The following is a 24,283-nucleotide window of genomic DNA, read 5'->3' as shown; positions in this document are numbered from 1 at the left end:
ATGATACCTTTGCTGGGTAGAGTAATCTTGGTTTTAGGACCTTGCTATTCATCAATATTTCTTGAATATTTCTTGCCACTCCCTTCTGGTTTGCAGTGTTTGTTGAGAAATCAGTTGACAGTTGTATGGTCACTCCCTTGTAGGTAACTAACTGCTTTTCTCTTGCTGCTTTTAAGATTCTCTCTTTGTCTTTAGCCCTTGGTATTTTTTAAAAAAATATATTTTACTTACTCTTTACAGAGAGGAAGGGAGAGGGATAGAGAGTTAGAAACATTGATGAGAGAGAAACATGGATCAGCTGCCTCCTGCACACCCCCCACTGGGGATATGCCTGCAACCCAGGTACATGCCCTTGACCAGAATTGAACCTGGGACCCTTCGGTCCGCAGGCCGACGCTCTATCCACTGGGCCAAACCCGTTAGGGCTAGCCCCTGGTATTTTTAATTATGATATGTCTTGGTGTGGACCTCTTTTGGTTCATCTTGTTTAGAACTCTGCATTTCCTGGACCTGTAAGTCTATTTCTTTCACTAGGTAGGGGAAGTGACTGTCATTATTTTTTTCAAATTGGTTTTCAATATCTTGCTTTCTCTCTTCTCTTTCTGGCACCCCCATAATGCAAATATTGGTACGCTTGAAGTTGTCCCAGAGGCTCCTTACATTATCTTCATATTTTGGGGATTCTTTTTTCTTTTTGTTCTTCTGATTGGGTGTTTTTTGCTTCCTCATAATTCCAAATCATTGATTTGATTCTCAGAATACTCTACTGTTGAGAATTTAGGGGAGGTCCCAGGGAAAGATCTTAATAGAATACTCAGCAGTTTTCCAAGTGTGTCCTTTCAGGGTTGTAGTCTCCAATGATTGATTGGCTGGCACCAGGGCAGGGCATCATTACTCAATGCAGCCGGTCCTGACATCAGCTGTGGCTGGTTTTATTGCTTATCTGGACTTCGAGCTGAAATACAATTGAGGCCTAGATGTTATCTCTAGGGAGGAAAGGTCAGGGGGTCCAAACGGTATGACCAATGATATGCTGGGGGATGAAAAGTCACCCTATAATTGATTGTCCATTGCTAGGCACTGGGGGCTTTCCATTCTGGTGGCCTTCTGTTCCTGGCCCATCGTCCTTGCTGTACTCAGGTCTGTCTAACTGCATACTACGACATCCCCCCCCCCTCCCCGCTCCCCAAGGATCTTGTTTCAGAAATCTCTCAGAGAAAAGAGGTGCAGGGTTTCTACTGTAGCTGCTGAAAGGGGGTGACATTTTTCTTCAGAGCCAAGAGAACCTTGCTCTCTGTCAGAGAGACAATGAGGCCTGGGCATGGAAGGAGGTGGCAATGGTGTCTAGAGGTAATAGTCCCTGAATATGAGTAGGGTTTGTAACTTGGTGGGGACAAACTGTGTTTTAAATCTTAGTATCATTGGGGCAAAGCTAGAACAACAAGAATTATGACAAATGGTCCAGTGGAAGGAAAAACATTTTAGTACTCACTGATTCCAAGTCAAAGGATGGGATAAAATGAAGCATTAGTTTGGAGAGTTGTAGGTAAATATTTTAGAAAACAAAATAAATTTAAGAGTCAGTTCAATTCATAGGTGAAAAATAAAATTTTGAAGACAATTAACGGAATTAGTCTAATATTGACTGTGTATTAGAGTCTATTGAAACAAAAATTTTTCCCCCTAAAACCACCCTCACTGTCATTAAAGTGCCACATTAAGACCAATTCATTTACTGCGTTAAGTTTAGTTACAATTTGGCCCAGCCAGTGTAGCTCAGTGGTTGAGCCTTGATCCATGAACCAGGAGGTCACAGTTTGATTCCCAGTCAGGGCACATGCCTGGGTTTCAGGCTCGATCCCTAGTGTGGGGCATGTAAGAGGCAGCTGATCAATGATTCTCTCTTATTGTTGATTTTTGTGTCTCTAACTCTCCCTTCCTCTCTGAAATCAATAAATATTTTTTAAAAGTTTAGTTTCAATTTGGCATGATTGTTTACATAAACACAGTAAGAATAGCAACTGACTGTATAGGCTCTTTTAAAATCTGCTGGAATCTCATGATTGAGCTTTAATGAGCTCCTCAGGCCAAAGAAGTTGAGCCACCTAGTTGCCACCAGGTTTTCCTGCATTACCTGTATACTTGGGTAAATTCCTCAAGTTCTTAAGGTCCCCAATGATGTCTTGAGGTACCTTTCTTACCATCTCTCAGGAAAACAATCTTCATTCCTTACCTGGAAAGACTGCCTTGAACTATGTCACCAAGTGAGGTACCAGGCTTTTCTCCAAAGGGCTCTTATTGGCTTCACAGTCATTTTCCTTCCTTAAGGCTTTCTGCTAACATCAAGTCCAGGCATGTCTCTCTCAGACATGGCATTCCAGTCAAAGTCTTGGTTGATAAGATTATAATTGGAAACTGCTCTTATTGAATTCATACTAAGAGATGTATTGCCATGATTCACTCATTAAGAATTGCCAAATTCTGGAGGGATAAAAAGATATAATTTACTAAATTTTTTAAATTTTATTATATACTAGAGACCTGGTGCATGAAATTCGTGCACTTGGATGGGGGTGTCCCTCAGCCCAGCCTGCACCCTCTCCAATCTGGGACCCCTCAGGGGATGCCCAACTGCTGGTTTACTAAACTGGCAGTCGAACATCTCTCTCACAATCTGGGACTGCTGGCTCCCAACTGCTCACCTGCCTGCCAGCCTGATCACCTCCTAACCACTCCCCTGCCAGCCTGATCGACGCCTAACTGCTCCCCTGCCGGCCTGGTCACCCCCAACTGCCCTCCGCTGCTGGCCATCTTGTGGTGGCCATCTTATGACCACATGTGGGCAGCCATCTTGTGACGACATGGGTGTGCCATCTTGTGTGAGAGTGTGATGGTCAATTTGCATATTACTTCTTTATTATATAGGATTATTATATAGGATTTTTATTGATTTCAGAGAAGAAGGGAGAGGGAGAGATAGAAACATCAATGATGAGAGAGAATCCTTGATCAGCTGCCTTCTACATGCCCCCTACTGGGGATTGAGTCCAGAATCCGGGCATATGCCCTTGACAGGGATGGAACCCTGGACCTTTCAGTCTACAGGCCAACGCTCTATCCACTGAGCCAAACCAGCTAGGTCCCAAATTGTTTTTAAAATGTCTCCTTATATTTGGAAGACGAGTATAACCCTTGTATTTATAACAAAGTGGAAAAGAACCAAATTCTAACTATTAGCTTACTTTTGACCTTTAAATTTATTTACTTAATTAAATTTATTATTCAGGAGAGCACCTGCTGGGCCTTCATTTTGTGGAGTTTTATAGACTGAGCATTAGAGGAGTATCTTAGAATTCATCAGCTTTATGCTGATGTACCAAAATGAGATTTACTCTCTTCACTTGTCCTTGGGTGTGGCCAGCAAATGGCACTAATTGGATTTCTGCTGTCTCCATGAGTAGGGTGATCTAAGCTATGTACCTTCTAGTGCAGTGGTTCTCAACCTTCTGGCCCTTTAAATACAGTTCCTCATGTTGTGACTCCAACCATAAAATTATTTTCGTTGCTACTTCATAACTGTAATGTTGCTACTGTTATGAATCATAATGTAAATATCTGACATGCAGGATGGTCTTAGGCAACCCCTGTGAAAGGGTTGTTCGACCGCCAAAGGGGTCGCGACCCACAGGTTGAGAACCGCTGCTCTAGTGCAAACCATTTACTCTTCCTAGGATTTACTAGATGGCTGCAGACTGCTTGGCATCTAGATTTTCTAGATCAGGGGTTCTCAACCTGTGGGTCGCAACCCCTTTGGGGGCCGAATGACCCTTTCATATCTAAAAAACCCTAAAGACTTCACCAAAAAACTATAGAAACAATAAATATAGTAAAGTTGAAGGATACAAACATCAATGTACAAAATGCCACTACTTTCCTATATGCTAACAAAACTTCAGAAAAAAAGAAATGAAAAAAACAATTCCTTTTGCAGTAGCAACCAAAAGAATAAAATACATAGGGATAAACTTAATAAAGGAGGTCAATGATCAATCTACAAAGCATTATTAAAGGAGATTGAGAAAAAAAAAACACCATCGGAAAACACATATATAATTACATATTGTTTTTGTGATTAATCACTATGCTTTAATTATGTTCAATTTGTAACAATGAAAATACATCCTGCATATCAGATATTTACATTACGATTCATACCAGTAGCAAAATGGTTGGGGGTCACCACAACATGAGGAACTGTATTAAAGGGTCACGGCATTAGGAAGGTTGAGAACCAGATGGTTGCAAACTGCTGTTTCCCTATTCCACTTGTCCAGGCTTACTGGCCTCTGTCATCTATATAACTTCTTTTAACATTTCTCTTTATAAACCTATAACTTTCACAAACCTTTCTACAGCTCTCAGAAACCTTTTAACCTATTCAGAAACAACCAACTTTAGAAAATTCACTTTCTTTTTCCTTCAAAATATATTTCCATAGCTATACCTTCTATTATCAAACCATACAATTTCTTTCCAATTTAATTTGAACCTTATACTCTTAGAAACTCAATTTCCAATAATAACAAAAACAGCAAACAACCAGCATTCCTTAGATGGACTTTATGAACACATTTTAAACACTCTCACTTTTTTTTTTTTATTGTGTAGAAAGGGGTTTGATTTTCCCTTATTTTTCTACAGCCCTTTCACTGCCACAGCACTCTCACTTTCAAGAAACACACCTTCAACAAAGCACAAGACATTACATCAACAGCTCCACATCTATTTTCTAGCTTTTTTTTTTGTATTAAAAGGCCCAAAGGTGGTAAACTTAAGACTTGTCCAGCAATCAGTGGGTTAACAGCTGAAATTAATCTGCTAACATAGCTAAGGGTTTTTCCTTTCAATAAGGGTTACCCTCCTATAACCTGCATTTTATTTTATATATTTTATTGACTTTTTACAGAGAGGAAGGGAGAGGGATAGAGAGTTAGAAACATCGATGAGAGAGAAACATTGATCAGCTACCTCTTGCACACCCCCTACTGGGGATGTGCTCACAACCAAGGTACATGCCCTTGACCAGAATCGAACCTGGGACCTTTCAGTCTGCAGGCCGACGCTCTATTCACTGAGCCAAACCGGTTAGGGCAATAACCTGCATTTTAAAATGCTGGCCTAGATAAGAGTTAGATTCTAAAGTTAACTTCTAGTAAACAAATACTGAAGTAACCCGGTTGCAATTCTTTCCCTAGTTCGGACAACATGTGACAGAAGTCACTAGTGGAGATTCTTACAATGAAAACACACACACACCCCCAATGTGCTTTATCTGGTAAGCCAAAGAACACAAACAAAACCCAGCAGTTCCTAGAACAGTGATACCGTGAGATAGAAGCACAAAAATACTGTCTGATCAGGTGGAGTCCTTAGGAGCCACCAGCACCGAGCGCTGGAAACGCTAGTGCGCGAACTCAGAGCAGCCAGCCACGCGGGACAGGGACCCCGAGAGTGGCACCCACGCGTCTCTGGGGGGAAGGGGGCGCGCGGCTCCCTCCCGCCCGGCACAGGGAAGCATGCGCACTGGGTCCCGTCAACTTGGGCGCTCGTCCTTCCCGCGCGCATGCGCAGGGCGCACCCCACGCCCCGCCTCCGGCTCTGCGCGCGGCCCTGCTTCCGCCACGCACGCTATGGCGGCGGCGGAGTCCACCCTTGGCCCCGCCTCCTGGGGCGGTGCGCCGGTCACTTGACGCGGCTGCGGGCTGAAGAGACACAAGGGAAGTCGCGGTCGACGCCGTCGGGACCTCCGCCACCTAAAGCTGCGGGACCCTCTTCCTCGCCGCCTGCTCCCAGCCTCGCGCGCCATGCCGTCGGAGAAGACCTTCAAGCAGCGCCGCACCTTCGGTGGGTACCCCGGCAGGGCCGGGGCTGGCGAGGGCGGCCCGGCCCGGGAAAACTGAGGGTCCGAGGCGGCGGGCCGGGCTGGGGGCCCGGAGGTTGACGGAGGCTGGAGAGGGCTGAGGGGCCGAGGGGCCGAGGCGGCGGGCCGGGCTGGGGGCCCGGAGGTTGACGGAGGCCGGAGAGGGCTGAGAGGCCGAGGCGGCGGGCCGGGCCGGGGGGCTGGGCGCTGACGGAGGGCCTGGTCCCGTAGGGCTGAGGGCCGAGGCGGCGGGGACCGGACGCCAGGCCGGTGGACGGCTCAGGGGCGGTGTGGGTGGCCGGGGGCCGAGGGGCCGAGGGGCCGGGCCGGGAGGGCTGAGGCGCGGGGCCTGAGAGGCCGCGGGGTTGAGGACGGCGGCGGGTGCCGGACGGGCCGAAGGCTTCCGGGAAGGGCCCGCGAGGAGGGCTGAGAGGGCTGCGGAAAGGGGGTGCGGGGTGGGTGCGAGCCGGGCCGGGCCCTCACCCCGGGCCCCGCGAGGGCGCGCGTTTGCGGAGGTGCTGAATCACCTCCGGCCCCCGGTCAGCCCTCTGGTCTGGGGGTGCGGGGTGACTGTCCCTCCCAACGCGAAAACCCGTGTGAGGAGTGTCGGGCTCGGGGGCAGCCCCCGGGCGCCGGGCTGCGACTGGCCCTTTGAAGTGGTGGCTCTGGGATGCAGGTGAGTCATCTGCAGGTGAGTGCCCTGCTGCCGCGCGGGCACCGGCACCGCCAGCGCTCTCACCGAGAAGGGGGAGCCCCGGGGAGCCCCTGAGCCTGCAGGTTCTGCGCCCCGCTCCGCCCGGGTGGGCCGGCCTGCGGGCGGGACCTGCTGGTGTGCGGGGGGCAGGGGAGCTGGGGGGGGGGTGGCTTTTCCTCCTGGCGCCAGGGCACCCTCACCTCTGTGCCGGCGGGAACCACGTCCGTTCTCTCCCACCTGAGACTGGAAACCCGGCTGAGGGTTTCTGGCGTTTGGCTGAAACGGAAAGTAACCTCACAGTAATTACTGCTCCACAAAAACGATGGGGAGGAAGTGATGAGTGCTCTTAAGCACGACAATTCTGCAGCTGCAGCGTGGCCTCCGTGGATGCCCACTTGCGGGACGTGCTTGTGGCCGCTCGGGGCGGGCAGGCGGAGGAGGGAAGCACCCGGTCCTCCGCGCGCACGGAGAGGGGCCTGCGGCCATCCTCACGGTCTGCAGCGGGGACTCCTCTGGCCAGGTTTCGGGGGTCTAGAAAGAGGTGAGCGTTCATTTGAGCTTGGATATGGTTTTCTAGATCTCATTATTGATAAGTGTTTGATTTCTTGTGCCCGAGAAGTTTCAGTAAATGAAATGCATGTCGGCCCGCTGAGCATATCTTTCCAAACAACTCCTGAGGTAGGTGGTTGGTCAAGAAGACTTAGACGTGCCCTTTTAATTAGAACGTTTCCCTTTAGAGAGCTTAGTGAACTCCTACAGTTAGCTTTTTTGCAACCCTAAGAGCGGCATTTAACGCAGATTTGCAGTATCTGGCTTCCATCCTCACTGACTGGCGTTTGAAAGTTAACTGGGGACATTTGTGTGGGAAAGATGCCCATTTTCTCATGACTGAAACTATACTTTCCTCTGCTTAAAGGATTTTTAAGTTATTCTGGAGAAATATGTTCTAATTAATTGGAAGGATTTCACCTGGAACCTGTGACTCTGGAAGTAAACAAGCAGGAACCCCCTTCCCTCACTCCATTCCCAGTAGTGTATCTTACATATAAGGTGGGCAAAAATAGGTTTACTGTGCCATTATGACATTATTTTGTATTAATAAAGCTATTGTAATAATCATAATCTTCATGCCGTTTTTCATACAACTGTAAACCTTCTTTTGCCCACTCCATATATTGTATCTGCTTTCCCCTTACCTCACCTTTCCTCCCCACCCCCTTTTCTAAGATCTCTTTAATAGTCATTTTGCAGAAAAGTATCAAATATCTCTTAATGACTACTACCTTTCTTTGCTCCTGATTTTCATAACAGCACTGATAATTGAGTTTTCAGAGATTTGTAGCACAGTAAATGAGGGGAATTAATTCTTTGGCGAGAACCTCTACTGTAGAATCTAAGACCAGCCCCAATTAGCTTGAGCAGTTCTCTCTCTCTTTACAAGTGAGTGAGTTTAAGTTAGTTTAAAATTGAATATAGCTCTGTTGATGTCTTTTTCTATGATTGAGAGGGTAGGGCCCACCCCAAACAACCCCTTTTGTAGCTGAAGAAACTGGGTGGGGCCCAGAGAGGTGAAGGACATGGTCCACCTAGTGGCAGAGTCTGGACTTGTCTTTTTAAACTTGAGAGATGATTTTCTTCCATCTCTGGTAGGGAGCCATCATTTCCAATACATGATCAACACTCTGAGTCGAGATGCATAGTGAATCCTCGCAGATGTTTTGACAAATATAATACATTTGAAAATTTGTATTTGACCAAACAATGTTGGATTCAGTCTTCTCAAATGTTGTAATAATTTCACTCCATTTTCTTCTGGAGTTGGCCAGTTTATTTAATATCAGAACTGTTTCCCAGACACTGTTCTGCTGAGATTCAGTGGTAAACTTAGGTCTTAAGCTTCTCCATTAAAAATCAAAGGGTTAGGCTCTGGCTGGTGTGTCTCAGTTGGGGGTTGTCTTGTGCACTGAAAGGTTGCCACTTGGATTCCAGGTCAGGGTGCATGCCTAGATTGTGGGGTGTGCAAGAGGCAGTCGATTGATGTTTTGCTTTGACATCCATGTTTCTCTCCCTCCCTCCCCCTTCTTCTCTCTCTAAAACTGAACAAAAACTCTTTTAAATAAATAAATATTAAAAAATAATGAAACTGTTTGCATGTCTGAGGGGAAGTTTGTATTGGTCTAAAATAGCTTCAACTACTCTAATAGGTAGACTGGAGAGAGACTTATGCCAAAACCTGGGTAGCACTCCACGATGGGTTGGATATTACGTTTATGATTTATAAACAGATTGGGAAAATACTTATCATGCACCAAGAGGTCGTTGGTTTGAATCCCAGTCAGACCATATGCCCAGGTAATGGGCTCCATTCCCAGTAGGGGGCGTACAGGAAGCCACCGATGGCTGTTTCTCTCTCACATCGATGTTTCTCTCTCCAAAATCAGTAAGAGAGAGGTATCAGCATAGACCATATTTACTCAATTGCTTCAGGCACCTGGCCAAGACGCATTCCTATGCTACTCTTTTCACCTTAAAGAAGTCACTTGTCTTTAATAAAAATAATCATTTTTTGTCTTCCTTTTATGGCCATATTTTGGGGATAAATCAAGATAATGAAAACTTTTGACACTATAGTTTCTTGACTTTGAAGCCTCTCATTTTAGAACCTGTTTTGATTTTCTTTCTTCATTTACCAAAATAAATCAGTTTCCTATATAAAAAAATCTTTCCCTTATGCCTAAATGTTTTTTGTTTGCTTGTTTACATATTTTTTTTTAATTGATTTCAGAGAGGAAGGGAGAAGGAGGGATAGAAACATCAATGATGAGAATCATTGACTGGCTTCCTTCTGCATGCCCTCCGCTGGGGATCGAACCCACGACCTGGGCATGCCCTGAACCGGGAATCAAACCATGACCTTCTGGTTCATAGGTCAATGCTCAAGCACGCCAGCTGGGCTTTGCCTAAATGTTTTCACTTACTTTGTAGATTCATTAGGACAAGCTTTTAAATAAGGAACACATTCCCATGTATATTAGTTATCATCCACTTGCTAGAGTGAATTAAATTCTGATTTCCCTTAGCCTCTGAAATAATTTACCCTGACATTATGGAGATTTTTGTTGTGAAGAGGGCTGATACTAAGTCTGGATGGTAGAGTACCTTTTCTTTGATGGGAGAGTCATAGGGACAGGTCTTAGAGCAATGAGGTTTCCAAGGATAATGTAAAGAAAAAACTCCTCTTCCTGTATGTCTCCTCTATTCTCAGTATCTTACTAAATACTTCACTTCTGACACCAGACATGTGGGTTTCCCACACATCAAGCAGTTCAGCTGGGTGTCCTACAGTTTACCTCAATTCTAACACCATCTCCCTGGTGATAGCCTCAGATCCAGCAAGTTAAGGACTCAGTCCCGCAAGACTGCCCCTCCCTCACTAACACTTCAACCACTAATTGCAAGTGCAGGTTGTTACCTGTGCTTCGGACCAGCTGACCTCCTCTCTTTTCCCAGGTGGTCAGGGAGAGAGGCTGAATGTTTGAACTCTCTAATCCAGTGGTTCTCAACCTTGGCTGCACATTAGAATCACTTGGGAATCTTTTTAAAATCCTGATTTCTGGGCCTCATCCTCTGGAAATTCTGTTTCTTTGTTATGGGGTGGGGCCACAACATTAGTAACAAAGAAACAGAATTTCCGGAGGATGAGGCCCAGAAATCAGGATTTTAAAAAGATTCCCAGGTGATTCTAATGTGCAGCCAAGGTTGAGAACCACTGCTCTATTCTTTGTTGGTCCCCTCGCAACCAGCCCCCACCCTTAAAAGGCTTTCTCAAAATCACCTCATTAACATAAACTCAGGTGTGGTTGAAAGGGGCTTACTATGAATAAGGAAAGATCTTTATCACTCATATAGTAAAATCCAAGGGTTTTGGGAGCTCTGTGCCAGGACCAAATATGTATTTCTTGTTATACGTCACAATGTCACAGGTGAAAACCAATATGTTAAATTCACTGTTAATAATAGCTAAAGTTATGTTTATCCTCATGTATTGAATAAGAATATGCACTGGGAAGAATCAATGAGTTTGCAGTCGTCTTTGTCTATAGCAAATATGTTTTTATTTTTAATATGTTTTTATTGATTTCATAGAGGGAGAAGGATAGAGAAATAGGAACATCAGTGATGAGAGAGAATCATTGATTGGCTGCCTCCTGCATGCCCCACAGTGGGGATCAAGCCTGTAACTCTGACTGGGAATTGAACCGTGACCTGGTTCATAGGTCGATGCTCAACCACTGAGCCACATAGACTGGGGGCAAATATATTTTTATTTAGTAGTTTATCTTTAGAGCTGATTTAGAAATGTTGGATGGGAAAATAGAAATAGAACTTATGTTCATATTTGAATATGGGAATTCAATAGTTTTTATGGAGAGTACTAATTTTTAAAAAAAATTCAAACCAAAATGGCAGTGATGTTAAAATAAATTCGTATTTATATAGGTCATAGCATGTTTTTTTCTGGAGCTACTAGTATGAGTATTTTCTCAGGAAGTTCATTATATTGATCATTTATTTGCCAGTACAAACCATGAGAATGAATCCTACCATAGTAAATCAAGGTGATTTTATTAATTTTTGTTAGGTTTTAATTAATGCCATCTTGATCATATGTTCATGTATTGCTGTATATATGACATGTCCCTCCAGTTATATTGTCACCTTATTGAGAACTGGACTTGGCTTGTTTTTTCCCCCATATATTCCCCAGACAGCCTAATACAATAGTTGAAAATATAAATAAGTGATTATATTAAGGGGGAGAATACAGAGATATTCTCAAAAAAGTGTTCAACAGTAGACTTTGTGTTTATTTCGGGCACTGTAAAAAAACTATTTAAACTCAAATAGGGCATTCTTTTTTCTCTCTGGTCTTATAACTCCTGATAAAACCATGTAATTAATTGCATGTTGGTTTCCATATAATTGCCCTTGGCCTCACACACCAACCTTTGCCAGATAGGAAGTGTTAGTGCTTGGTTTCTTTCAATCCTAGAAGATGCATCTACTGTTTTGCTCTGCCACAGATAAAGATAGCTGAATTCAGATATAGAACTCAACCAGCAAAAATGCAGGAAACAAGCTGCATTAGGGCCCTTAATAATCCCTATATCTCTTTTCATTGCAGAACAAAGAGTAGAAGATGTCCGGCTTATCCGAGAGCAACATCCGACCAAAATCCCGGTAGGTAGTTTTAGATACCTATGTATGTTTCAGTGGTTAATAATGTATGCAGCCCTGGCCAGTGTTGCTAAGTGGTTAAGAGTGTCAGCCTGCACACTGAAGGGTCATGGGTTCGATTCCCAGTTAAGGGCATGTACCTGGGTTGCAAGTTCAATCCCCGGTCCTGGTCGGGCGTGTGCAGAAGGCAACCAATCCATGTCTGTCTCTCTCCCTCTTTGTTTTCTCCTCCCCCTCTGCCTCCCTCTTCTCTTCAGTGGGAAAAAATATATGTCCTCGGGTGAGGATTAAAAAAGGAAAAAAAAGAAATTCCACTGCTAAATTCTATAGAAGCTTTCATGTTTGGCTTTCTGACTGGTCATCTGATACCAAAGTAGGGAAAAGAAGATGAAAGATCCATGGGGGGACTGTAAAGTGTACAGAAAAGATAATAAGATGGGTCTGCTCAGCAGTTTCACACTTGTAGGATTCTATAGTAAAAGACATGTTCTGGTTGGACTGGCTGGAGCTTTCACAATAATATGTCCTTGTACTTGGGGTTAACATGGCTTAGAGGTGAGCCTTCTGGGGAATTACCTTAATTTTAAGTGTTTTTGTTGTTGTTTTGGTTTGGTTTTTTACTTTTGAGGACCTGCTATATTTATTTACTAACAGGTGATACCCCTTGGAAACAAATAGCTAGCCCAAATGTCTGCCAGAATTAGTTCTACAGAATCCTTTGAAATGTGAATATCTGTGTACATTAAAAGCCATCTTTTCTGTTAGTAGTTTCAGGTTTTTTGCAGAAATCACATATTTGTACTCCCATGTATGTGTTTGTGACTCACTGCACAAGTTTGAGAAGCAGACTCACAGCCACTCACATGTTGAGAATCCAATGGGTGGATGGACGGACAAGGCACAGGCAGTTCCCTGGTCCTCCACTCTTCATTCCCCAGTGGTAACTTTTTTTTTTTTTCTGTGCTCCTGTCCATAGCCCTTGCCATTAAATGAAAATTTGAGAAGGTACTTTCAGATTTAGTAAAATGCCTTATTATGAGTTAGGCATCTGGTCTCCCCAATTGGAAGAATCAAAGGAAAAATTTAAAGAAATAAGAACTGAAAAGTAAACCAATCATTTTAAGTAATTGAATTTTCAGGGATATCATCACCAAATAGTGAATAGAAGCAGCTAGAACAGCTTCTCCCCAAGCAGACCAGACTCAGCAGCTGAAAGCAGAAGGTACCCAAAGTCATCTTATCTAGCATTTTCCAGACTGCTGTGTGTTCCTTTAAAGGATTCTAAGATCTTGAATTTTTTCTTCTCATTCCTTACTTCTGCTTCTTTCTGGGCCAAGAACCTGTGATTTCTGTATTGGCTCTGATTTCTGCTACCACTTAAATCTAGGCAGGCATAATCTATCCACTGATTCTCCTTGTGGATATCATGTTTGGACACACAGCCATAGATAAACTCATCATTTTAACAAGGAAGATGATGACAGCTTCACTTTTTTTTTTTTTTTTCCTCTACAGAAAGGAAGTATGGCAAGGAGCTAGTGGATTTATTTCAGTTCATAATGTGAAACCATTTTTGTTTCCTGCATATTTCAAGATTCTTGACTTTAATACTTATTAAAGAAATAGCAAGAATATTTTATCAAAATGAAAGAAATCTTCAAGTAACAAATTGAAGATTTGACCTCTACTTATCAGATATTTACTTAGGATTATTTTCATGTCAAATAGAGAAACATGTCTTTAATATAAACAAAACTGAGTCTAGCCCAGCTGGTGTGGCTCTGTGGTTGAGCATTGACCTGTGAACCAGGAGGTCACAGTTTGATTCCTGGTCAGGAAACATGCCCGGATTGCAGGCTTGATCCCCAGGGTGGTGTGTGCAGGAGGGAGCCAGTGATTCTTTCATCATTGATGTTTCTCTCTCTCTCTCCCTCTCCCTTCCTCTCTGAAATCAATAAAAATATATTTTAAAAAAAACCCTTAACACTTTTATTAAGGTTTGGTGGAAATGGTGGTATTAGAATTGGTACAGACAGATTCATATCTTTACACTTAAGCTGCTACCAGCCTCTGTTCTGAAACTTAGGGTCTTTTTCTGACTAGGCAGTATATTTTCATGGTTCCAAATAACAAAATACTTAGCAGTTTCTTCCTCCACCCTGCTCACCCCCTTGGAGTGAGCTACTTTGTCTCTTGTGTACCATTTTATAAGAGACTAGAGGCCCGGTGCACAAAAATTTGTACACTCGGGGGGGGGAGAGGGGTCCCTCAGCCCAGCCTGTGCCCTCTCGCAGTCTTGGACCCCTCGGGAGATAACGACCTGCTGGCTTAGGCCTGCTCCCGGGTGGCAGAGGGCAAGCCCAATCCCTAGGTGCAGCCCCTGGTCGGGCTCAGAGCAGGGCTGATTGGGGAGTTGGGGCACCGCCCCCTGTCATGCACAGAGCAGGGAGATTGGGGGGTTGTGATGCCACCCTCAGTCACGATCAGGGTAGGGCCGATTGGGGGGTTGGGGCACCGTCCCGTCACTCACAGAGCAGGGCCCATCAGGGGGGTTGGGGCTCTGTACCCTGTCACGCACAGAGCAGGGCCAATCAGGGGGTTGGGGCACTGCCCCCGTCACACACAGAGCAGGGCCCATCAGGGGGTTGGGGCACCGCCCTCTATCACCCACAGAGCAGGGCCGATCAGGGGATTGGGGCGCCGCCACTCTCACACTCAGGGCAGGGCCGATGGGGAGGTTATGGCTCTACCCCGTCACACACAGAGCAGGGCCCGTGGGGGGCGGGGGGGGGGGGCTGGGGAGCTCCCCCCTATCAGGCACAGAGTAGGGCTGATCAGGGGGTTGGGGCGCCTTCCCCTGTCATGAACAGAGCAGGGTGGATAGGGAGGTTGTGGCCCTGCCCCCTGTCACACACAGAGCCGCAGGGCGATCAGGGGGTTTGGGCGCTGCCCCCTGTCATGCTGATGCCAGTGCCAGGAGGCCTCGCGGCTCCGCTGATCCCCGTGCTGGGAGGCATATTACCCTTTTACTATATAGGTTAGAGGCCTGGTGCATGGGTGGGGGCCGGCTGGTTTGCCCTTGAAGGGTGTCCTGGATCAGGGTGGGGGTCCCCACTGGGGTGCCTGGCCAGCCTGGGTGAGGGGATGATGGCTGTTTGCAGCTGGTCACACATCCTTCAGGGTGGGGGTCCCCACTGGGGTGCCTGGCCAGCCTGGGTGAGGGGCTGAGGGCTGTTTTCAGGCTGGGGTGACTGAAGCTCCCAACTGCCCCTTTTTTTTTTTTTTTATTCTGGGCCAGCTTTAGCTTTGAGGCTTGGCTCCAGCTCTTAGGCCTCCGCTGCTGAAAGTAGGTTTCTGGCCTTTGCTTACAATGTTGCGAATCTCCTGGCTGAAGTCCGGTGGTATTTGTTACAGAGTTTCTTAAACTGCCCGCTCAGAGGCCTGCAGTGGCAGGCGGGGAACGTTGGAGTCCTCCGTCACTGAGGCAACCAAGCCTCATGTTAGTTTCAAGCTGCCTGGCTGCCGGCGGCCATCTTGGCTGACAGTTAATTTGCATATCTTGCTGATTAGCCAATGAAAAGGGTAGCGGTCGTAAGCCAATTACCATGTTTCTCTTTTATTAGTGTAGATACAGAGCCATGAGGAAACTAACAAATGTGCCAGTTACAAACATAGGAAGTATTTTATTTTTCTCTCTTAGTGCCTATTTTAAAATCACAATTCTGGCTTCATTACTAGGTGATAATAGAACGATACAAGGGTGAGAAGCAGCTTCCTGTCCTGGATAAAACCAAGTTTCTTGTACCTGATCATGTCAACATGAGTGAACTCATCAAGATAATTAGGTAATCACCTTTTTGTTTTTTTTATTTCTTTAGGTAACTCATTTGTATTTTATTTTTTTATCTTAGGAGGGGAGGTGGGGGAAAGGAAGGAGAGAGAGAAACAGAAACATTGATGTGAGAGAAACATTGATCGGTTGCCTCCCGCGTGTGCCCCACTGGGACCGAACCCAAAATCTAGGTATGTGCCCTGATCGGGAATCAAACCCACCACCTTTTTTGTTGTTGTTAATCCTCACCTGAGGATATTTTCCCATTGATTTTTAGGGAGAGTGGAAGAGAGAGGGAAAGACAGAGAGAAGCATCATGTGAGAGAAACACATTGATTGGTTGCCTCCTGCACGAGCCTTGACCATGGCCTGGGCCAAGGAGGATCCTGCAACCAAGGTACGTGCCCTTGACCGGAATCAAACCCGGGACCCTTTGGTTGGCAGGCTGACGCTCTATCCACTGAGTCAAACCAGCTAAGGTGAACCCACCACCTGTTGGTGTTGGGGACATCCTGATACTCCAACCAAGCCACACCAGCCGGGGCTTAACTTCTTTTTTTTAAAAAAAATGTTTTTATTGATTTCAAAGAGGAAGGGAGAGTGAAAGAGAGAAACATCAATGATGAGAGAGGATCATTGACGGGCTACCTCCTGCACGCCCCCTACTGGGGACCAAGCCCACAACCCGGGCATGTCCTGATGGGAATAGAACTCTGACCTCCTGGTTCATGAGTTGATGCTCAACCACTGAGCCACACCAGCTGGGCTAAGTTCTTATTCTTTATCACACTTACAGATAAATCTTTGGTTCTGATTAAAATTATTCAAGCTTAATAAAACCATAAGATGTTTCATTTCTTAGTTTTTTATATTTTTTATCTGATCCTTTCATAACATCTAGTGTAGATGTCCTTTAATCAGAAAAGTTACAAGTTTTGTGTAGCAAAATTAATAAAAGAATTCAGATTTGGTATAGTGGTAATAAATTGTACCATCTTAGGTCTTAGTTTGTAAATATTTTGAACTATTTTTCTCACATTTTAGACTCTAATGACACTCTTCAGACAGCGTAATAGTTTAAAACTCAAGAAGATAATAGGAATAACTTAAGGATTATCACTAATATTGATCATGAATATAATCATAGAAAATGTCTTATGCTTTATGAGAAGAAATATTAGTCATCATTGGTAAGGTATACACTTAATTTTGCCAGAAGCAGCATTTACAAAATCTTTATACTTTTAAAATCGATTAGTGGGTGATATTTTTACATATGTTCCCTACTTATTGATGTATCAGTATTTTTTCACATTTTCTTTCAATAGAAGGCGCTTACAGCTCAACGCTAATCAAGCCTTCTTCCTGTTAGTGAATGGGCACAGCATGGTGAGTGTGTCCACACCGATATCGGAAGTGTATGAAAGTGAGAAGGATGAAGATGGATTCCTGTATATGGTATACGCCTCTCAGGAGACATTTGGAATGAAATTGTCACTGTAAGACTAGAAAAATGCATCTGTTCTAGAATTTTTTAAACCCTTACCAACGGGGAAAAAAGGGATGTTACCAACTGAGATTGGATCTGTTCATCTAAATCACAGATCATCAAAACAGTAGTGTCTGGCCTAGGAGTTTTAGAAAGTTGTTTTTGTACTTTAAGCAGAAAAACTGAGCTCCAAGTGAGCACATTCAGCTTTGGAAAACTATATTATTTAACCTAGGCTGTCTTGTTTCAAAGTTTAAAAATAAAATACTTTGCATTCTAACTTACCAATAAGCTAGATCTTCAAGTTATTTTAATGTTCTTTCCCCAATAGGAACTTGCATTTTGAGCATTTAGAGACAGTAAGTCAGAACCTGCCAACTCCAACTAGAGAAATCTCAAGCATAGCCCCCCAAACACATTTGCCATAATACAGGCTAAATGGAGGTGTATAAGAAAATGGTGAACTGCTGTTAAAGGTTCCCGATTCCTATCAAGTATACCCAAGGCAACGCTCTTGCAGTGTTAGGAAGTTCTTGTTTGTTCTCCAGACAGTAACATACATGATGACACCACTGCTCAGGGGGAACCTTGAATAATTTATTTTGGTCAAGTTTCTCAAAAGGCCCAGAAGAAAAAAGTGACATTTCTTCTGTTTTGGATATTCTCTGATCACAGAGCTCAAAATAGTGCCTGCTTTGGTAAATAAACAAGCACTTGTATCAGTTTCATTCTTTAGGACAGTGGTAGAAACTACAGAATCCTGCAGATGATCCATGTTTTATGTTAAGTGTGTGACTAAAATATGTTGTTAAAAAGTTACCACATTTTTTAAAGAGTATTTCAGTCATCACTGTTAGGTCAAACCACCATTGAAATTCCCCCACTCTAAGCGCATGTCAGTTGTGAAGAAAGCAGTAAGAGGAGATATATTCTCTTCACAGAGATTAATGTTGAAAAGTTAAACATTTCCCAAGTCCAATCAGAATAACCAATACTTCCTACTACCTGCATGATTATTTACTATTTTCATGGAAATATCACAAAAAGATCACAGACCACTTTATATGTAGCAGGTCATGATTTGCCTTTGTGTATTTAGATGTGTATGGAATACTTGTATCAGTTAGTGGAAATTATTTACTATAATGTTGGGATTAGGCAGTATTACTGCGTATGGGCTCTCACCCCCCCCCCAACCTCCTATCACCTACCCCTACTGCTGCATGCGTCTGTCTACATGGCTAACTTTTAATATGTATATTTTTACATTATGTACATTCTTAATCGGCCTGTCTTTAGATTGTATGTCACTATATCTGACATTCTTGTAACTACTGTGTGATCGATAAGATTCCTATAAGAAATTCTGCTTTTTAAAAAACAATACCATGCTGAGAGGGGTGACATATCCCACGTTAGTGGGTAGTCACTCTATATTTATAGGATCTTTAAAACAAGTACATTTTTAAATGAACTAAGGTGAATAAAGGCACAACTAAAAACTGTCATTAAAGCTCAATTTAATGGATCAGTGTTTGAGACCTGCAGTCCTGCGTACTGTCTGTACTAGCCAAAGCCAAACAATACCCTTCCTAACAAGCAGCATCCAGGCTGGTTTTGCTGTGCTGGGGGAGCAGGTGGGGGGAGTGACACCTCTGAAGGCCTCCTGTCAGGGGCATCTTCTTCACTGTGGTCAAGGCTCTGCCACCTGGTCTTGTCGTTACAAAACTGTACTGAGAACTTACATGCCACAGAGGAGGATGGATGGGTGTGGGATGTAGGTTTTTTGTGGGAGTACACACTTGAAGACATATTGCTCTGAATGAACAAAGTAAAATAAACACAAAGGTATAGAGTGTGTACTAGTATGTGCAGTTAGGAAGGCATGACTCAAGGTACCTTAGTTTACTGGGGAGCCGCATCAGGTAAAGATATAATGCGAACAACCAGGCAGGTAGTGGCCAGTGTTACTGATTTGGAAAACTCTGGACCTGGACCCAGCTCAAGTTCAAGTAGGCCCTGCAATGTTTGTAGAAGAAAGAGTACAGGGAGTGGGTTGAGGAGATACTCTGCTTCCCTGAGTTCCTTGTTCAGCAGATGTGTACATGTCCCGCATCTCCAGTGGAAGAAGTGCTCCGTATTGGGCTGCCAGCTGTGTCTCATGTTACTTACCTAACAGTAGCCTGAAAAAACCAAGAGGCCTTATGGACCTTTATGGGGAAAAAGCTCCCTCTAGTGCTTGGCACTGCTCATGACAAAAATGTAGGCATACTCACACTGCCAACCTCCCAAATCCAAAGGACAGAGTTTAAGATGGTCGGGCACATTCACCATGCATTTGGGAATGTTTACAGACGCTTAGATCTGTTAACACCTACCTTGATAGTTATGAAACCATCTTTATACCCCAATCAAGAATTCACATTTCTATCCATACCAAGGGTATTTGTTAAAAACCTGGGAACCTTGACAGAAAACACGTTTAAGACTAAGTATTTCTTTTGTAAAGCTGGGAAGGCAGAAAGGATTGACTCCCTAGTTTGGAGATCAAGAATTGTGAATTATTTGAAAAGATGTGTGCTTTATATTTGAGGCAAAGACCTAATAAAATGAAAGTTTTTATTTTCATTTTTTTATTTTCAGTACATTAAATTTACTCATAAAAACATTCTAAAAATGTACAATTTTTCCATTTTTAACAAAGTATAATAAAACATAAAAACCCCAAAAACAATACTTGACATTTACAATTCAAAATCAAATTAGCAGAATATTAAATATTTACAAAACTATATTTTTAAAAAATATTTATAAAGTTACATGCAATTTTGTAGAACTGACATAAAAGAATGGCTCAAAAATGGGAGACTTTTCCTTCATTCCTAAAAAGAAAATATGTTCAATAGAAGCTGTGAAGATTCTTAAGTATACGAGGTCTTCAGTTTCAGTACCAAAGCCTTTGTCCTTGTGCATATAAAAACTTACCCATGTGAGGGGCTTGTTACAATACCCGACCGGCACTCCCCTCCCTCCATTAACAGTGTAGTAACATTGACCTTTGGCCTCAACCAGCACAGTATTTCGTTTTGTGAATGTTGATTAAAGATACTTTCTTTCATAACCTTGGGACTTGTCAATAATTGAGCCTCTTCAGAACCCATGGCTTTAAATGTCACCTGACTCATTCTTTGGGAGTCATCTGTCCTTTGGAAAGGATGGCCAATGGGATCAGGTTCCACAGGCGCTATCCTCTGAGATGGGTGGTCAAGCTGAGCAGGGACATGGTTTCCCTTATAACCTTTAAGAGTCTTCAACAGGTAACGCCATCAGTAAAACTAGCAAGGCATCAAAGAAACCACCATGAAAGTAGGAAGAGTGACAAAATGATAGGGAGTGAAGAGGGGAGGGTGCAACCCAATTCCTGCTTGGCAAGTGCTCACTAGAGACACTGGAGTGAGTGAATGAGTGCAAGCCTCAGTCAGCCTGTGCTCAAACAGGGAACACATTACAGCTGTGTGACGTCAGGCGAAGTTACTACCACTGCTACTGCGCCTCCATACATGATGTGTAGTGTAAACTAACTATGTTGACTTCTTGTGATAAAGGACTTATAGAATTCTAAATATAGTGAATTAAAATACTCAACCTACGAACTACTATATTAACAAGCTGACTCCTGTAATCTTTTGGAGATTATATAGATGATGCTGGTTTTTTTAAATACCCAATCACATATCGGCTTTCAAAAAATAAATGTTTTATTAGAAGTGCTAGCTCCCATTTCCTCAGTGCTCTTTAACAATTAGGAGTTTTAATGTTTAAACATTTTCCTATTTTCAGTATGACCATGAAATAAAAATTAGAAAATAAGGTAGAAAATTGACAGTTTTGCTTTAAAAAAAAAAAGATGAAGTAGTTGTTTCATCCCAACATTGTATTCTACTTTGATCTGTACATTCTACTTTCCCCATTCTTGAAGATAAAATGGGGTTAGAAACTTTAATATATGACAGACTACATAAAGCAAAGTGGCTGGTGCCACACCTACCTGTTTGCCACAGCACTTGGAAACAGCCACGGTTTCAGGAAAACGACTAAGTAGTTGAAAGGATCAGTCTGATCTGTGTTTCTAACGTGAGGACATCTTCTGAGGAAATGCAAAATGCTCTTTTAGGCCTACTGACTTTGGTTGCTTTCGGAGAGAAATTCATAATGCTGCTAGCAAATATTCCCAAGTCCAAGTATGCGATTCACTTGGAAGAGATCTGATGGATCAGCAGCTTTGTGTCCTGTGTTATCTCATATTTACATTTTACAATTCTCAACTTGGAATGACCTCATTGGAAATGTCACACCACACACATACTTTCAAAGAAACTGGGAATTTTTCTAAGACCTTTGATGACTGGAACACAGCCACACAATGTCTGAACTTATTTACCTCAATTTGAAGGTCATACTTCAAAGTTTGTTTTAATTTTTTGTTGTATTTAATGCTAATCTCTAATATTTATCAAAATAGTTATAAGGGTGACAAAAGACACTTTCATTTCCAATACTGACCATTAAAACAAAAAAACCTAAATATGACTTTTTTCTTTTGTTATGAGACAGTTTTCCACAATTTCACTGTGTTGAAATAGGATTTATTTAAAATATTTCTTTGTTTAAAAAACCAAAAAATTTAAAAGTTTGGCTTTCAGCACATATCCAGGCCACTGTAATGGCCTTCAGAAATATTAAAATCGTAAACATCAATGAACACTCTAAGTCTTCCTTTAACATAACATGACAAGTTCCAGTCTAATATTCTTTAAGGCAAAGTTGTGTCAGTTCTCATTATTTTGACATTTTTGTAGTGTTTATAATTTAAGAGATCAATGTAACATTCCCCCCAAAAACTGTTGTAAGCATCAGCTTTGCTTAAAAACTGTAATAATACTGTGTACCAGGAAGAGATATAAGAATACAGAGGTCAATTCTGCATTGCATAGAAATAAAACTCTACTAAAATAAAACTCTAAAAAACTCTACTAAAAGCCTTCCATAAAAAAAATGTAACAACTTTCTGCTTTAGTTTCCAGAAAGCCAGGAAACTGATCTCAAAATTTGAAACCTCACATCACAATGCCTCAAATTCTAGGGTATTCTTTTTATTTACATCAACTTTGAGGCTGATTGTCCCATTTTAAGAATGTTCTGAATATTATGTTTTCTCTTTTTAAATAAATATTCAACTGCAAAAATCCCTGGGTAAGGCCTTCCCGATTAATATTTTAATACTGAAGGCGTTAACATTTAAAATAACATTATTTGAGCAGAAAATTCCCTTTAGACTTGAAGATTTAAGTTCCTAAATTTCAGATCAGAAAGCTCTCATTGCAATGGGGTGAAATTGAGAACTGTGTGGTGAGGACTTTATTTCCCACCTCAATAAAACTAGACTTCTGCAGATCCTGTAGCTCTGTCCTGTTGGTGTGGTCTCTTTTAGAGTCTTATTTTTTATTGTAGCCTTCCAGGTTTTCAACAGAACTAATACAAAGTAAGTCAATAGGAGAAAATTTCAAATCTTTTGCTCATAAATTACAGAGTCCTGTAATTATTGTTGAAATGTGTGTCTCAAGTGTGAATCTGTTAACAGTAAGTCTTGGGGGTCCTTGGGAAGGCTATGTGAGATTTTAAAAAACTTGAAAACTTTGCTAAGGATAGATGGTGTCTGTTAGAGCCAGCTCACAAAGGCCGTGCTGTTACCGTGTGTCTGCAAGAGTTCCTTTGTGGTGGAAGATGACAGGCCTCAAAGATATGGAAGGACTGATAAAGAAGATATTCTCAAAGCTTTGACAACTAGGGATTTTCTGGGACTTGGACCCTTAGAAATTAAGTTGTTGTAAGTAACTATTTCTACTTAATAATGTAGTTTAAATTTATTTGCAGAAAAAATTAAAAACCTGAAACTGCTACAAAGTATTTTAAGGAGGGAAGTAAATACTAAGATCTCTGTTGTGTACAAAGTGACTAGCCTGCTGGTGCCAACTCTTTAAAGACAGATTCTCTGAATATCTTGCACTGACTGCTCTCAGGGAGTTTGTCTCCAGAACTGCAGAGATTGACATCAGTTTACATTCTTCTGTAGTGCAATCCCTAAAAAGCCCAGAAATTAGTGCCTAACCACTTTAGGAACAAAACAAAGCAAAACAAAGGTGACATTTTCCCTCACCCAGGGGTGTCAAGAGTCCGACTGGTGGAACTCCACTTGGAGAACTCCAACCTTCAGTTCTCGATTCCGATCTCGCGTAGCTGCCCTGGAATTACGTGTGAGCCTAGAAGGACCAATTACGGCAATGCTCTTCCAGAGACGGGAGGCCTCTGCACTGCCATCAAGGGTGGAGGTGGCCAATTTCACCTGCTGTGGAGATGCCCACTAGGCAAGTCCTGACATCAGGCTCCAATCTAGAATTTTGGCAATAAAACTGAGTTTGATGCACTCCTATGCTAGGTTTTCTATCCAGTCTAATAAAGTAAAGCACCTTTGGATTAAAAATATTAAGCTCAACAGCAACTAGACTTCTCAGTTTTGTATTTAATTTTCCTTATGTCTCCATGGCTTAATAGTGTTCTGTTGCCAGAGAAAAATATCAATCTGTGGAGTCCAGACTTTCTGCTGGAGGGGCATATTTCAACCTAAAAGTACCTAGAGAGAGGGAAAAAAAGAGATCAAATTTGAATCACTGTAGAATTACTACAAACAGCTGATCTGTCCAAAGTTATTTCGAGTCACTGGTCAAAATTCAGGTGCTGGAAATCTAGACCAACTATTCTAACCACTGCCAACCCCCCTCTTCCACCCCACAATTGATGCAAATTTACTAGTTTTCTAAAAATCAGACAAGGGGTGAAATGACTGAAGAGTTACCAATCCATTTCTTTATTCTTCTTAGGAGTGCTTTTTCTGGGACTCCAACAGCACCTAGCTGGTTGGCCGTCCAGCATGCATCCACTCGGGACATGCGTCCTATGGGGACAGGGCTCCGTGCTCTGGGCTAGCTGCATCAGGACATGCAGCACAATCTCTATCAACAGGGGTTGCCATAGCCCAGTTGCCCCACCTGC

At 42.9% G+C, this 24,283-nt stretch overlaps 2 protein-coding genes and 1 long non-coding RNA gene across 15 annotated transcripts in view; 1 reads left to right on the top strand and 2 right to left on the bottom strand.

The window, feature by feature from the left end:
• Positions 1-770: 770 nt before the first annotated feature.
• Positions 771-5,503, bottom strand: LOC118674237. The gene is made up of 3 exons (XR_004973607.1): positions 5,386-5,503; positions 2,234-2,481; positions 771-955 (listed from the first exon to the last, which is right to left on the bottom strand). It is a non-coding gene; the product is annotated as an uncharacterized LOC118674237 (long non-coding RNA).
• Positions 5,499-18,701, top strand: MAP1LC3B (microtubule associated protein 1 light chain 3 beta). Of its 3 annotated transcripts, none has more exons than XM_036345754.1 (4): positions 5,738-5,904; positions 11,800-11,855; positions 15,591-15,697; positions 17,013-18,701. In XM_036345754.1, exons 1-4 carry the CDS (start codon positions 5,865-5,867, stop codon positions 17,185-17,187), a joined length of 378 nt encoding a protein of 125 aa, XP_036201647.1. In that variant the 5' UTR covers positions 5,738-5,864; the 3' UTR covers positions 17,188-18,701. The 3 variants fall into 3 exon arrangements, with proteins under 3 accessions (XP_036201646.1, XP_036201647.1, XP_036201645.1); XM_036345752.1 differs by lacking the exon at positions 5,738-5,904 and adding an exon at positions 6,868-7,155; XM_036345753.1 differs by lacking the exon at positions 15,591-15,697 and having other exon boundaries at positions 5,499-5,904; positions 17,013-17,151.
• Positions 18,702-19,405: 704 nt separating this feature from the next.
• ZCCHC14 (zinc finger CCHC-type containing 14) overlaps positions 19,406-24,283 on the bottom strand; it is a 69,065-nt gene continuing 64,187 nt past the window's right edge. For 2 of the 11 annotated variants that reach the window (XM_036345744.1, XM_036345751.1), the window contains one exon: positions 22,293-23,864. In XM_036345744.1, coding sequence (XP_036201637.1) covers positions 23,809-23,864 — 56 coding nt within the window. In that variant the 3' untranslated portion in view covers positions 22,293-23,808. Of the gene's footprint in view, positions 21,321-22,292; positions 23,865-24,283 lie in introns of those variants that run through there. The other 9 variants (XR_004973606.1, XR_004973605.1, XR_004973603.1 and 6 more) reach the window with 9 other exon arrangements.

The sequence above is a fragment of the Myotis myotis genome, unplaced genomic scaffold (genome assembly GCF_014108235.1).
Source record: "Myotis myotis isolate mMyoMyo1 unplaced genomic scaffold, mMyoMyo1.p scaffold_m19_p_19, whole genome shotgun sequence".
In the NCBI taxonomy this organism is placed as follows: Eukaryota; Metazoa; Chordata; class Mammalia; order Chiroptera; family Vespertilionidae; genus Myotis; species Myotis myotis.
Note: the sequence above shows the minus strand (reverse complement) of the source record. Positions and strands in the feature narration are given on the sequence as shown.